The sequence below is a fragment of the Hipposideros armiger genome, unplaced genomic scaffold (genome assembly GCF_001890085.2).
Source record: "Hipposideros armiger isolate ML-2016 unplaced genomic scaffold, ASM189008v1 scaffold_11, whole genome shotgun sequence".
NCBI classification, from domain to species: domain Eukaryota; kingdom Metazoa; phylum Chordata; class Mammalia; order Chiroptera; family Hipposideridae; genus Hipposideros; species Hipposideros armiger.
In genome coordinates, this window is record NW_017731361.1 from 7,508,526 (window position 1) to 7,524,384 (window position 15,859).

At 43.5% G+C, this 15,859-nt stretch overlaps 1 protein-coding gene across 4 annotated transcripts in view; it reads right to left on the reverse strand.

Annotated features, from left to right (window-relative positions):
* Nucleotides 1–2,428: 2,428 nt before the first annotated feature.
* PRELID2 (PRELI domain containing 2) overlaps nt 2,429–15,859 on the reverse strand; it is an 83,120-nt gene continuing 69,689 nt past the window's right edge. The window contains exons 6-7 of one of the 4 annotated variants that reach the window (XM_019663779.1): nt 11,134–11,203; nt 2,429–6,417 (exon numbers count right to left, since the gene is read on the reverse strand). In XM_019663779.1, the coding sequence (XP_019519324.1) occupies nt 11,144–11,203 (60 nt within the window). In that variant the 3' untranslated portion in view covers nt 2,429–6,417; nt 11,134–11,143. Of the gene's footprint in view, nt 6,418–9,081; nt 9,795–10,700; nt 10,940–11,133; nt 11,204–15,859 lie in introns of those variants that run through there. The other 3 variants (XM_019663789.1, XM_019663793.1, XM_019663800.1) reach the window with 3 other exon arrangements.

Sequence of the window (15,859 nt, forward strand, 5' to 3'; positions counted from 1 at the left end):
TTCATTAAATTATTTCTGGCTGCTTTTGTAAGTCTCTTGTCCTGAAGACCATGACGATTTTTTTGGACCGACTGACAAGAATGATTTGGGTTTTGTTGAAACTAATAACTACATCCTTAAATAAACACAAATAACAGAGGAGCCTCAGTCCAGAAAACAATTTCCCTCAACCTCTCAAGAAACTGGCAATGTAGTAATTTCAAAATTTGAACAATGGATGGACCTTTGAATGTAGGGAGACACTGAAACCCAAAGCAGGAAAAACAACGTAACAACTAGCTGAAGAGTGAGCATTTTCTCATTTGTCATCAGATCTCAAAGTTCATCGTGGCACTGACACAAAGAAGCAATGATTTCCTCAGCAGCCTAACAGATGGCAGGCACGAAATGGCTCTAACCCTCTCTCACAATGCTACAGAATAGCTCCATGGAGTTCAATTGAACAGGATGACGGCTGCTATTTTCTCTCTGCCGCCTCTTGCACAACATGCCTGTCCGGAGCTACATCTTAAGGTCCAGAAATGCAGTTACTCAGGTTAACCCTTCAAGATGTGCGAGGGTCTCAAGTTCCTATGGAATCCCTTTTCTGCCTGGAACTCTGTCCCAACAAACACAACTCAAACCTCTGGTCGTAAAGCAGGTTGCACGCACATGGCGGAGGATTTCCACCATCTTTCCTACTATTAGCATTCAAGAGACACTGGAGCACTTTTTTCTTCGAGAGTGAACGATATTTTTCTGAAGGGTTGGAGGCAAAACATTAGAAAGGAGATGTCTCCTATCGCAAACTCCCTCCTCTAATAGTGTCTAAGGGTTACTGCTTATGGGATAACAGACATTACTTCTAAAGTTGATCCAAACCACTGCTCACAGCTTCAGGGTTACCTGAGGAGCTTTATGCAATCCTGATGCCAGGGCTGCAACCAAGAATCTCTAGGGGTGAGACCCAGGCAGCAGTGTTTTTTAAAAGCTCCCCCTGGTATCCCCAAGAGGTTCCAATTTGAAGTAAAGGTATGCGAGAAATACTGCATTTTATATTTTTAAATACTGCATTTTAAATATCTATAAATTGTTTCTGTAAGTTAACTTAATTTCAGAGTCCCTATCGCACTGGGTTTGTCATCCTTAGAACCCTACCTCTCTACCTGCCTCAATCTCTCTGAGGCTTGTGTTAAGGGTTCTGGGGTTTGCAAGGTTAGCCCACACTAGTTAGCACACCCCACCCATGCATCAGGGAAACAGATACTGATACTGTAAGCCCTGAATTCAGGGATGTCCTGAGATCAGGCTGGAACAGTCAGAACAGTCTGCAAGTAAAAGACATTTCTGCCTGAATACCCTGTACCCTGCAACCACTGTGCACTGCGGAGCTGCTACGTGGCTCAGAAGAGGTAGTCTCATGCAAGCCTTCTGTATGTAAGGCCAGGCCTAGAGAGAACCAGCTCTTTTCCAGGTATGATGTGCCCCTCACTAATTCAGACATTATCATCCACAACTGTGCCATCTGCTGGTGAGGCTTTGGGGCCACCAAATTACACATTTTGGTGATGATCTCTCCACTGTGCATCCTGTGCTGACTTTTTCTGCATCCACTAAATAAGTAATCATCATTTTTTTACCCAAGGGGTAACTATGTCTGGTCTTACCACCCACTGGTGCCCATTCCTGCCATCTGTCAGTACAATAATGGCGCAAGCCCTCTGGAAACCCACTGGATCAAGCCAAAAGGGAAGACAAATCCTGCCTTTCTCTTGTACATAGTAGGTGCTCAGTGAGTGCTCATTAACCTAAGGACCCTACCCCTAAAGGCACTGAGGCTCTAACAAAAGAAAGGCAATAGTGCTTGGACAAGGCATTTTGGTAACAGGGCACAGAGACCCAAATACATTCAAGTAAAAGAAAAAAAAGACAAATGAGAGGGGATAAAGACAAATCCATGGAAACAAAGTACAAAATGTACAAGGTATGATTAAAAAAAAAACACACAATGAATGTTTAAATTAAAAAAAAAATTATTACAGTAAAAGACACATTGCCATTAATCCCCCTCAGAATATCCCCCCTCACTTCAAACACTCTTATCCCATTGTTCTTGCCACTTTCTGAAGCAGTTCTGGAAGTCCTCTTTCGTGAGTGTCTTTAGTTGAGCTGTCGTGGCTGCCTCAATGTCCTGAATAATTTTGACTTTGGGGAAGAGCTAGAAGTCACACGGTGCCAGATCCGGTGAATAAGGTGTATGAGGACACACCATAATGTTTTTATTTGACAGAAATTGCAGTACCAGAAGTGATGTGTGACATGGAGCACTGTCATGCTGGAGGATGATTTAAGGCACATTTTAAAACACACCTTCTCTCAACCATAGCTCACACCCGACTGACTGCACCAAACAAGTCGAAACTTGTCACACACTGTTACTAAGGTTCGACGTGCCGCTCCCCATATTGAAGATCCCTGCCCTTCAGTTGGATCGCCCTCGGCAGCAGCATTCACCATATTTTTCTGGCAAGTTTTACATTATAGAACTGCACATATGAAAACACTAACATGACTGGGGGGGAGACAATGGCCTAAAAATCAAGAGAAACCACTTGTAGCCACATGTCCCTTACCTTGAGGTCACAGAGCCGACAACTGCAGTTGGGGATCAGGAAGTAAGTTAGAAAAAGGTAGTGGAGCCACTAAAATAATGTCACTAAGTCCATGCAGCAACGTTCATTCATTTAACTGCTAGAAAAGCTCCTCAAAGCCTCACTCGAATCCTGTTTACTGTTATGCAATTACATGATTTCCTAGCTCCATACAGCAAATGAAAGGACAGTTCCTAGAGGCAGACAGGGTATTGGCAGAGAGAAACAACAGACAGCTGCGAAGGACAAGACAAATGATAAACACCACTGCAAAATGGCCCCTCAAAGAGCACAGCCTTTGGGGGCCATTCAGTGTAGGGGCTTTAACAAACCTAAATAGGACCTGAAAGAATTCCAAGCATAAACACCGACCCTGAGAAGACTTCTTTCTCTTCAGTAGGTTCTGGCTTGCAAAGGCAGGAAAGTGTTTACTACATTAAGAAAACATTCCATATAAACGGTTGACATAAAGCAAAAAAGGTGTGCAACTTAAAAGAAAAGCCTCGAGGCTGTCCATCCATTCACGTACCCCCCAGTGTCTGATCAATGAGATGTTACTACACACAGACTGCTTATAAAATGCACACAGCGATTTATATAAAAAGAATAGAGCACCTTTTCTCTTTAATCCACATATTACTGAAACCATATAAGCCCCTTCATGATAAAAGCACCTCAGTCATGTAGGGATAGCTTAAGTCAGCTTCTCTCTGCATAAGAACTTTATATTGTGTTCTCAGTGATCAACTGTATTGATCAGCAGGCCCAACTGACTGCAAAAAACCTTTATAAATGATAGACGGCACGGAGGCCAAAAACAGCTCCGCTAAATCTGTGTTTCTCAGAACATGCGTCTGTGAAACAGCACGACTGAGCCTCCTGGTAAATTTATTTCCAAATGCAGCTCGCCAGGTCCTGACTGAAAGGTCCTGAAGCAGAAACACTGGGGGAGGTCCTGGGAACCTCTACTTCAGCACACCTCCCCCACGATTTCTGGTACAAGTGGGAGTCTGGGACTCACTGTAGCAAATCATCACCTTGAAAGGTAGGCTCAGCAACCGAGTCAGGAGGAGGCTGACCAGGTCTGTGAATCAACCCTTCCCTACCCTTGTTCCTAATCTGCCCGGTAAGGCTGTACTCCTGGTTTTGACATTCCTTACACTAGACTACGGATAAAAAAAAATAAAATAAAATTTAAATGTGGGCTTCTAAATGTTTTAACACAGGGAAAGAATTCTGACACATAATAAAAATGAACTCTCACAAGCCCTAATTAATTTTTAAAAGAGCGTAAGGTTTTTAAGCCATCGATGAAAAGCTTGAAGCAACGGATGCCTGCAGGAGAACAAGGGGGGGAGGGGAAGTGTCTGAGGCAAGTCCAGAGGATTATGTGGAAATGGGGGGAAAATACATTCAAAAGCAGTCTTGGAGGAGAGGCAGAATGCAGCTTACATCCAGGGTATGGAAATGCAAACCTATTAAATATTAGCTGGATGCTATTTAGGCTGGTCTTGAACACGCTTGAGGCAGAGGCTGGAAACTACTGGCAAACACGTTTCGTTTGGCCAGCACAATGTTTTAAACAATTCTGAATTTATTGCCAACATTGTACAAACTGGGAGATTTCTTTCCTTTTTAAATGCTCTCTTTTCCTGGAAAATTGGAAATTGAAAGAACTAGAAAAACCAGCCACGTGGCAACACTACCGTGCTGGAGCCAGGCAGCAGCTGCTCACCTTTCTCCGGCACGTACTTCCGGGATCTCCCCAGGGGCCACCAGCCCGCTTCACCCATCAGATCACCTGCAAGCCCCCTGCAGGCATTTGCATCAGCCATCCCAGCTTCAAGGAATGAGGGCAAAAGTCAGTCTCTCTGTGCTTCAGTATTTCTAGTTCTCACAAAAAGTCTTACTTCCAAGATCGTTTCCTACCTCAGGGGTGTTAAGAAAGAAATCAGGGAATGTCTTCAAATCACCTAGAATTCATGGTAGTGTTCTCATCCTTAGCTGCCCATTGGCATCACCTAGGGAACTTTAAAAATACGGATGCCTGTGTTCCCCCCAGAGATTCTGATTTATTGGTCTGGGATGTAACCTGGGCACCAGTATTGCACAAAGCTCCCCCTGTGGTAATGGACTGCCAGGATTGAGAATTCTCCCGCCTTCAGAGGCGGCAAGTTGTCGAGTAGGAAGAGTCAAGTTTATTCCAATGTCAACCTCCAAATACAAATTTCTAACCTGTCACCCCCGTGATAAATCACATCACCTCTTATTTTGGGAAGGGGGCTATTATTCCAAAATCCTACAAAATGCCATTTACAAACTGAAAAAGGAGGCCAAAGTGTGTTCTGGTTTCTACCACTATTTTTTCCCTTCGACACAACTAGAAGAATAAAACACTAAGTAAATGAGGAGAAATTATCCCAAGACTCAAAAACTCAGGCAGTGCAAACAACTCAAATACACCAAGAAGAGGCTCACAGTGGCAGGCCTGTATTTTAAAACTGCCTTGAAATTCATCAATACACTAAGTGGGAAGTCTTTCAAATATTTTTTTAAAAATGTCCCCAAGACTTTCCAGTAATGGCCCAATTTTTATCTTAAGATGAATTCCAAATTATTGCCTCTCTTCAAGCTTTCTGTTAGGTAATGCACATTTATAGTTTGGCTCCCAATCATGGGAAATGTAAACTACTGTCATCTAATTTTCAAACAGTAATACCATCTTAAATTACATTTGAAAAGTACATTTTCAAAATGGCTTCACATAATAATAATAATGGCTTCTATTTACTGAACTTCTACTATGCACCAGGAATGCTAGGAACTATATATATATATATACTCCAAAATCGGTCCAACAACCTCACACAGTTAATTCTAACACCCCATTGTACAAATTTTTAAAAATGAGTTTCAGAAAGATGTACAATTTGTACACTTATGTGCTAGTGAGCTAGTGGGTGGCAACGCTTAGATTCAATCCCAAGTCTGTTTGATTCTCAAATCTGGGCTTTTCATACTAAAAGGCCTTGTTTAATCATCACAACCCCAGGTAGAAAAGTCGGTGCCCGATTATCCCCATCTGCCCAGTGCAAAACAGAGAGGCTGTGGCCTGCTGCACATCTCAGAACAACTTAGGAGGAGCCAAGAATATAACCTGCCTTCCCACTCTCCACCCATGTTTGTTCACAGGTCAAACCACAGTTCACACATTACATCATAAACGCTATACTGATGGCAGTTACGTTAGTCCTTATGGGTAGACATCAAATGCTCCTGGTTTCTGAGAGTCTTAAAAAATATTATAAATGTGGCTTAGCTTCAACTCAGGTCTGGAACATTCCTGTCTGTTCCAGGTACCTGCGAGTCAGGTATCAGGTTCAACTCCTTTATTTGTCCCGGAACCCTCTCATGAATCTTATGGGCATCGATGCAGGTAACACAGAGGCACAAGCACCACTCTGCAGGCCGGTCCTTGGCTGCCCTGACGCCATCACCAAGCAGTCAGCAGGACATCCTGAAGAAGGACAACACCACTTTCCCTTTACGGGTGAAATCGTAAAGAAACGGTGCCATAAAAAATCCAGCTAGAAAGTCCCAGCTCCACCAGTGCCGCTGCTTGAGGCTGGCTCCCAGGAGTGTATCATTCCACATCCTGCCAGGGGGGGTCTCCTCTTCTTTAAGCTGCCCACATTGCATCTTCAAATCCGTATTTCGAAAACAGTGTCTTTGATGTGTTGTGTCCGAGAAGTGACTCCCCAGCAAAAGGAGACACAACACAGCTCCCCTGCAAGAGAAAGCAGACAGGCTTTATCACCTCGTAAAAGTGTCTCACCAATCAATACTCATTTGTCGTCTTTGCTGCAACAGCTCTTAAGAGCCACTTGAGTTCTATGGCTATGGATGATTCAAGAAACTGCATCTCTGCGTCCTAATGATCTTCGAACAAAGTGAGCACCTCATTTTATTAAGTCCAGCTACCTTAAAGGAGCTGGTTCAAAGGGGAGTTAAGACAGAGCTGAAACTAAGGTCTTAATCATCTCGATGTGAAGGAACTCTGCTATGTTATCCAAGCTCACCAAGCCGGGTCTCCCAGCTGCCGGCAGCAAGAACAAACAAACATATGCCAGGGCTATTTGTCCTACTCAAAAATGACAGGAAATCTAACCAACGGACATGTCAGCAGCAGCACCACAAGCATATTGGTTAGTGAGATTTATGCACCTCTAGTTTGGCTCACAACAAAATCACCTTCTAAGCTTTCTAACTGTCAAATGTCCCCTTGGATATACAGGCCAGGCAGAGAGTTCAGGGGCATAGCTTTAGGGCTAGGTACCATACACAACGTGGTCACATTCTATGGGAATTTAAATTATGCAAATTTGAAATGAGGCATGCTACAGAAATTTTTTTTTTTTTTTAAGATTTTTATTGGGGAATTGGGGGGATGGGAACAGTGCTGGGGAATTGAGGGAAGGGGAACAGACAAGTTGCTGTCCTTTTGTTCTTCAGTCTAGTTGTGGAGGACGTTGCTTCACTGGCCCAAGTTGGCACCATCATTGCGCTCTTCCCAGGCGAGGCAGATCAGTCGCCGGCTTCTGGACGGCCGCTCACTGCGGCTGCTGGCTGCTCACGCTGGCTGCTGGCTACAGACGGTAGCCCATGGCAACACACTGCCACAGGGGCTGCAGCCCACGCCCTTGCCGGCGACCCACGGCAGCCCAGCTCCAGGTTGAGCTGTTGTTCAGCATCTTAGCTGCAGAGGGCAGTGTCACTGGCCCTCATATGTGGGATCCGAACCGGGGCCCTCTGGCATCCCAAGCGAGTTCTTAACCATTGCGCCACTCGGCCGGCCCCAGAAATATTAAATAATGCCTTCAACGCGCATTTGTGCAAACCCCACAGAATGTTTTTTTTGTTTGTTTGTTTGTTTGTGTTTTAAGTAAGAATTGCAGAAGTCCAAATCTGGAAAATTGAGTACATTGTCGCCAGCACCTACACTATTGCCGCATCACAGTGATACTGTATCTAAACAAAATGCCTACATTTCCACTGTATTATGCATGTGCTTTGGAACTTTATGAGCAATTTGAATGATCACTGTTGCTGGTACTTTAACTTCATTGTTGTGATCACTTTAATGCTTTTGTATGCCTTAAAATAACATCATCCAAGTGGTGATGTTAGAGCTAATGCAGATAAAATAAACTGTCACACTATTAACGTTGGAACAGAGGTAAGATGTGATCAAGTGCTAGATAAAAAAGGCCAAACCACCACCACAATGCACCCTGATGTTCATTTAGGAGAGTTCATTTATGCTCTCACCCGGGACAGAAAACTTTTTCTTCAAGGATCAGATAGTAAATATCTTAGGCTTTGTAGTCTGTAAGATGTCTGTCACCGCTGTTCACTCTGCTATTGTAACTAGGACACAGCTGGGAGCATAGCTGCCTTCCAATAAAACTTTATTTACAAAAGCAGACAGCCGGCTGGATGTGGCCCGCAGGCTACAGCTGGCTGATCCCTGCTCTGTAGCTATATAGGGAATCCCCCCACCCCTTCTTTTAATGTAGCATTTTAGAGCTCATAAAAACAGCAGTTCTCCCACTCAAAACTATTCCCCTATTTTTCATAGAGCTAATTTTGAGAAAATAAAAAGTTCCCTTAAAACAGGTACACTTCAAGCTTGCAAAAACACTGTGAAAATAGGCAAGAAAATGGGATAAACATGGGAAGCAATAAGCTAGCAACAACACTGCAGCAACACAAAAGCCTCAACATGTTCTATATCATGTTTTTGGTGATGCTTACATAGCTGGATATATCCGTCAAAACTCACCAAATAGTGTGCTTCAAATTGGTCAATTTCAATTACACAGATAATACTTCAATGAAGCTGATTTTTTTTAAAAAGCTTAAAGCTTCAGCAATAGCCTCTAATTTATAGCAATTGTAGAGCTACGTGGTCAGAGTACCTACCCCTTACTTTACATTTGCTCCTGTGAGAAAACTGGTCATAAATTATGTGAGTTTGAATGCAAATCCTTCAGGAACTGGGCTGCATTAAATGCAACTGTTCTGCACTAAATTCCTGGCCGTATCCAGACCTCAACCACTTCACTTAAGAGAGACAGATAAGTTGGTTTTTAGAAAGAGTACAAAGCCCTGAATTCATGGCTTAGCTCTCAAAACAAACAACAGAACAAGAACATGCGTAATTTAAGGCAATAGGTAATATTTGTTTAATTTACTCATTTTCCCTAGTGACACTTAAATCAAAAACACAACTTGCTGATTTAAAACACAAGTTGATGTGAGTCTCATCTCCTCTTTTTTTTAAAATTATCTATCTTTTTTTCAGTTACAGTTGACATTTAATATTATGTTATATTAAAGTGTACTGCATAGTGGTTAGACATTGACATAATTTATGCAGTGCTCCCCCTGATTAGTCTAGCACCCACCTGGCACTGTACATAGTTGTTGCAACATTATTGACGATATTCCCTATGCTGTACTATGCCCGTGACTATGTTGCAACGGCCAATTCGTATTTCTGAATCCCTCAGCTTTTTCTCTTCAGTTGTCTTTGCTCCAGTGTGGAGCCTGTCAACGTTCAAACAGCAGAACAACAAAAGGCAAGCAAGAGGAAGCTGAGATGCCAACATCAGGAGAAAGCCACACAGCATCACTCCTCTGATTAATCTCAAGTCAACAGAACACATGACAACAATTTCAAACCCCAGGTATCCCTTTCTCAGCGCCCTTGTATTTAACCTGTCTCCACTCAGACATGAGAACTCTTCGAAAGCAATGGTTCTCAAAGTGTGGTGCCTGGGTCAGCAGCAGCACCCCCTGGGAACTTGTTAGAAACACAGGTTCTTGGGCTCCACCTAGACCTACTGCATCAGGAACTTGGGGGTGGGGCCCACCACTCTATGTTTTAGAACCCCTCCCGATGATTCTGATGCCCACTGACGCTTCAAAATCACTAGTTTAATGTTTAAAAACCAGCATATACTTTCCCCATGTGAGCGGTGTCCCCTTGTTTTCTTATTTAACGCAGAGCTGACTTTAGATTCCACTCCTCAGGTTAAGACGGACTCTGTGCCCAAGTGTGCGAACCTTGGAGGCGCTTAGTGAGCTTCCAAAAATGCCAGCCTGGAAAGACAGGGAGACCTGGCTACGTTCTTCTCGACAACTTTTCAAAGACCAGATTAAGAGTATAGGAGCACACAATATTTAGATTCCATTCCGACATTTTTTTGAGCACCTGCTATGCACTACACTAAATGAAATTATCTTGTTTCCCCATTTCCAGGAATAAATAAATCTCTTATTATGTGTAAAGTACACAGGGGCTTAACATTAATTAGAATGAAGTCAAACCCGCAAAAGCAGCAGAAACACTTTATATTGTAATTCTCAAATGCTCATTCAGAGGCGTGACCATCATGCTTTGCATGTTGAGGTATTTGCATATAAACGCTCCTTTTGCTTCTTCTTGGGTTAATTGTTCTCAAAATTTATAGTATATCACAATTAGAGTACCAGGATGCTTATACAAAACCATGTGTACTATAGTTTTAAGCCAACAAAAGGGAAATTTGAGGTAATTCTGAATTACCCAAGACAGTTTTTGCTCTACTTAAAGATCTTCCCTTTTCTCAGATGTTAAAAATCTAAGTCCAATAAATGTTACAAGGTGTCAATCCACTATATTCATTTATTTTAGGCTTTGATTCTCTCTTAAATAACTTTGTTCTTGTACCCTTTCCACTATGAAGACCATGCTTGATGGAGACAATAAAAACTTAAAAAAAAAAAAAGTCAGTAATTCTGAAATCCCCTGCTATCTGTTAATCTCACATTATTTGCACTAAACTAGAAGTGGCATGCGCTCCTGCACAACCGCTCTTTCTTCGAGCCTGTGCTCATGGCAGACATTAGTAATCAATGACGGCACTCTTACCCAGAGCCTGAGAATTTTTTTAAGGCCTCAGAATCCTTCTCCACAGCATTTCAGGCAGCCATCCCCAATTGATGCGAGTATATATGACTGACACAATATATTTATTTCACTGGCCAATCAACATGCCCCATTCTGGTTTTCCTCCCTGCGCCAATTACAGCTTTAAATCCCTCCTTTCATTGTTCTCAGAACAATCAAATTAAGCTCCAGTGATTCCCGAGCTGCAGTCTCTACAAATCTATGCCACCTTGAAGGTTGCAATCATGCTGGATTGTGCTGAGCAGTTTAAACCATTTGAATGCAGTTGTAACCCAGCACGTAGTACGAAACTGCTCTGAAAAAAAAACATCAAAGAACCAAGTAAATAAAGCTACAGAAGATAAGGAAACAGCTGTGAGACAGTCCCCTGTGCACGTAACTGGGAAATGCGCAGCATGAAAGGCTGGGGAGGCAGGTGCATAACACCAAGCTGATAAGCATAAAAACACGGCCTGAGTAAATAATTCTGATGTGGCCTTTGGTACTCACTGATGCTTCTTTATTCTGCTGAGGGGGCACCACACTGTTCCTTTAGCAGCATCTCCATTATTCTAATTCCCTACAGAGAGAAGAAAGAAAAAATCAAAATGCTGCATTTCACGGACAAGCGCCTTTACATGTATCACAGCCCTTCCCCTTCAAGGAATCCATCCATGTCATAGCCACATATGCATTTCAGAAAAGCATGCTCCTTGTCACACCTTACATGTTTATAATATTCTATTCACCAATGTCACATACAGTATCTCCACGTGTGCTCAGAACTGCTCAGGGAAGTAGGCAGAGTTTAGGGTCTTCACTTTAAACATAAGGAAACAGCCCAAGAGAATGTAAGTAACTTGAAAGTGGCCCAGCTACTAGGTGGCATTGCCAGAGCTGGGATAATAATGGCAAAGTTGATATTTATTGAACCCTTCCAAATGTGCTATATTCACTGCTAAGGTTTTATGTGCCTCATCCTGGGGAGTGGGGGCTGGGCGCACTGACTCAGGCACTCCTTCCAGCCATCTGCCAGTGCTGTGGGCTGTTGACGGAACACAGCCACCCTCGGCCAAAGGGAGCTGCCTTAGCTGAGGCTATGTCCCCTCTCCAAGCATGGCCTGATGACTGGTGGATGCCGGGGTCTAAAGGCCTGGCCCTTTCCCTCAGTGTGGGACGACTCTGAGGGGCATCCCATCTCCAGCTCTCCATGGGATCAGCGGAGACCTTCATCACAACTACATCACAGTTCAATGTCACCTGCTGCCTAACTGTGCTTGCCTCACTCCCTCCCAAGGGTTGTTCCTGCGTGTCCTCTCCAGCAACCCTCTGCTCGCAGACCTCCATCTGAGTGTCCCCACAGCCAACTCAGGACACCTCATTTAACACACACAAAACCCGGAACACATACTATTCTTACCCCCATCTTACTGATGAGGAAACACACTCAGAGAGCTTTAAGTCATTTGCCCAAAGTTCCACAGCTATTAAGCCATGACTCCAGGGAAAGAACAGAGGCATGCCACCAATCTGGATCCAGAGGCCACCCCCTTAGCTGCCTTGCAATGCTCATCCACGACTGCACATTTCAAGCCGCCTACCCACCCACTTTGGCCAGTCAAATCCTACCCTGGAGGAAGGAGGAAAGTAGATACTCCCTCTTCCTTCAAGGACAAGTTCTGAGGACCAGAGGATAAACCTTAAGATGGAAAGACAGGATTATGATGTAATTATGCAGTAGGGTCTTAAGGAAGTGAAAGCCAGATCTTGGGGGGGAGGGGGGGGCACTGGAACACACGGTTCCAAGTCCTCAGGGACTGGAAAGTAGTTTAGAGAAACCATGTGCCCCAGGCCCCCGGACCCAGCTTTGACTTCCTTAAGACCCTAGTTCATAATTATAATAATTAAAATGCAGGTTCCCACGCCCCTCACAGGAAGACTTTGATTTAATGGGACTCAAGTAATAAGCATCCGGATGATTCTCAGGGTCGGGGGGCAGCTGGGAAACACTGAGTGGGCCCATAAGAGAAAGGAAGGGCCCTCCTACTTGGGGTTTGTTCTGAGCCATGGGAAGGGAGACGCATCTCTAGAGGAGACAATAAACTATATTCAGGACCAAAGTACATAGAACAAAATGTAACATTTCCTTGAGGTTTCAGAAGGTCCCTCAGATTCCGGCTGGCCATCGCCACACATGCTGCCACATTCTTGGAAAGAAGAAGCATTAATTAAAGGATCTTGACAGGATGCCGAGAAGCGGGGAATGTTGGGTAAACCAACACAGCGAACTGTACGGCCCGGCTTGCTGTCATCAGAGTCAGGAGGCCTGGTTCTGGTCACAGTTCTGCCAGTTACTCTCCCGGGCACTTCAGGCTAGTCACTTTCACCAGGAAGTAACTTAGACCCGAGAGCTCAAGGGATTGTAAGGCTGACTGGATGGTGCTTTCCACACCCAGCTGCACACCAGAAGTACTAAGAACCCACAGAAGCAAGTACAGATTCCCAAGCCTCATCCAGATGGACAGAATCAGAATTTTCAGCGCGAGGGCCTGGAATCTATAGATTTATAATATACTTTATGTGGTTCCGAAGCACAACTAGTTCATTTGGAAATGAACTAGAATTTGTAAATGGCAGCTTGACACCACTTCCAACATCCCCTCCAACTCTGCCAGTCTAGGAATTGATGAAATAACTCTCCTGAATCATGTTTGAAGATATGGCATGTGCTGCAGTCTTCTACTCTTACAGCTACTCTCCTTTTAAAGAATTGGGGGGGGGGTAGAAAGGAGGAGGGGGTGAAATAGCCAGTGTAATGAAATTTAACCTAAGGCCATTTCTACTCTCATTCATTCAACAACAGATCCAGCTAACAACTATTTGTTATGCACCTACTGTGTGCACTGGAGTTCAAATGGTGAACAAACAAGACAAAGTCAAAGCCCTCATCAAGCTTATAGTCTAGTGGATTTCCTTCCCCAGTTTCATTTTTGTTGTTGTTTCAACAAACCTCTGAACAATAATTAAATGCTCTCCTTCTACTTTTAGGAAGATTAAAAACTTCCATGTTAATTCTGTTTCAAGCTTCTTTTTGCAGCGCGGGCACATAAATCGAGATGGCATGTCTTTAAGCCCAGAAAAGCACACTCCTTCCTTAGGAAGGGAGCACTGGGGAACCCTCCCCATCCGTCTGAATCAGGGACCCACCACTTACTGCGCTGAACACCAATTGACATAAGTGAAGACTTTGAGGTTTGCCTTGGGAATTGAAAGACGTGATTTATTGAATCAATTATGTTCACAATGAGACGGTTGATTTTTCTTTCCCTTTTTTCCCCTCTCTCATACCACTTTAGTCTTTTTAAGCAGAACAGTTAGAGATAGAAGGCGGAGAATGGGGGCAGAGAGAGAGACCTATAAAGTGAATTAAAAAAAAAAAAACTAACAGGGAGGCCAAACCATTATTTAGTACCTCTATTTGGTAAAAAAGGACAAAATCAAAGCCCAATCGATACAGTTCTTTCACATAAAGTTCCAACGCTTAAAACTCAACCCCCAGGAGATCGGGCTTAAAGAGGCTAAATTTACACCACTTACAACACAATGATGCCTGAAATGCAGAACAAACATTATGTGGATCTACCTTTACAGTTATGGCTTAAAAGCTTTTTGGACTGACAAACCATAAGCCAGCTTGATTTTATTATTTCTTTCCCCTCTGAGAATTAGTTTTCTCTATTACAAGGCTATCTTTCTCTACTTAACCAACTGACAGGTAAGTGAGCTCTTTCAGTCTCATTTGCCTTCATACCAGGGCTGGGCTGGCCAAATGCATCCCCACAAAGGAGCCCTGGAGTCTTCCAGACTCAACACCCTTCACAAATTCCCGCACTCTAAGAGTCTCCGATAGCTGATTATTATGGAAAATGTAAAGCTCTTCTGAAGAGGAGGCGGAATAAGTTAGAACTGAAGGGACCTAAATCCAGACAGTATATTTATCGTGTTATCAAACTGATGCTTCTTTAAGAAGCTCTGTTTTACCTAGGAGGCCCCAAAGAGAGTAATATTAGGCCTTATAAAAATCACAAAGTTCTAAAGCAGTTCTCAAAAGACTCATCTCTGGGACATGCTAAACAATAGAGAACTGCTCGATTATCACAATGGTAAAAGATCGGTGTTAAAGACGCCCCCTGGAAATAATGTTTTCTTGTGGGTCCCACCAATGGCATCGAGGTCCTGGTATGTAAGAGACTGCACTGATGCCATGACCAATAAGGACGCACATAAGACATGAAGCCTCTACTCAATGGGTCATTGGTCTCTTGGGAGGAAACAGGAGAATGCAAAACAACTCAAAGGCAAGACAGCCTCTGAGCAGGGCTACCATGTTGAATTAAAAGAAAACAGTTCAATGGAAGAAGAAAAGTAGAGACTAATCTTGTGGGAAGGGAGGACTTGCAGAAGTCACTGGACGAGGAGGGATCTGAGTCAGACCCAACATCTGGTTCATGAGTGTGGCCGAGAGGAAGAGAAAGACCAAGCACAGGGAGGTTTAAGAAAAGACATGTGGGTGAGACAAAGTGTCCCTGTAGCTAAGCACTTGCCTTCCTGAAGGGTAAGAAAGTGGACTGGAAAGAGGAGATGAGATTACTCTACTTCCCACCTTTCCACCCGTGCCATTCTCCACCCTATATGCACACCCTTCTGCCCACCCTAGCTCTGCTGTTTCCAGGAAGAGACCACAATACCAAAAACATCCCTGCATTGCCACTGATGGCACTGTAATTATGCAATGACACTCTGACAGAGGTTTACGTCACATCCAAGCTAGTTGTGAAACCTTGGGCATTTGGTTTACATTTTCTAATCTTCAACTGCCTCTTCTTCAAATGGAAATAATAATATGGCCTTCTCCTAAGAATTAGTTAAAATAATGCCTAATCTGGTTACCAAAGCACCTAGCTTCTAGTAAACACTCAGCAAGTAAATAGTTATTCATCTAAATCTCTTTAATGATCATCTAATCCCACTAAAATTTAAGCCCCATAAGGCTGGGGGCCTTGTTGGTCTCATTCAAGATAAATCCTCTAGAACAGCGGTTCTCAACCTGTGGGTCGCGACCCCTTTGGGGGTCGAACGACTCTTTTACAGGGGTCATCTAAGACCATCGGAAAACAAAAAGATATTTACATTACGATTCATAACAGTAGCAAAATTACAGTTATAGAGTAGCAAC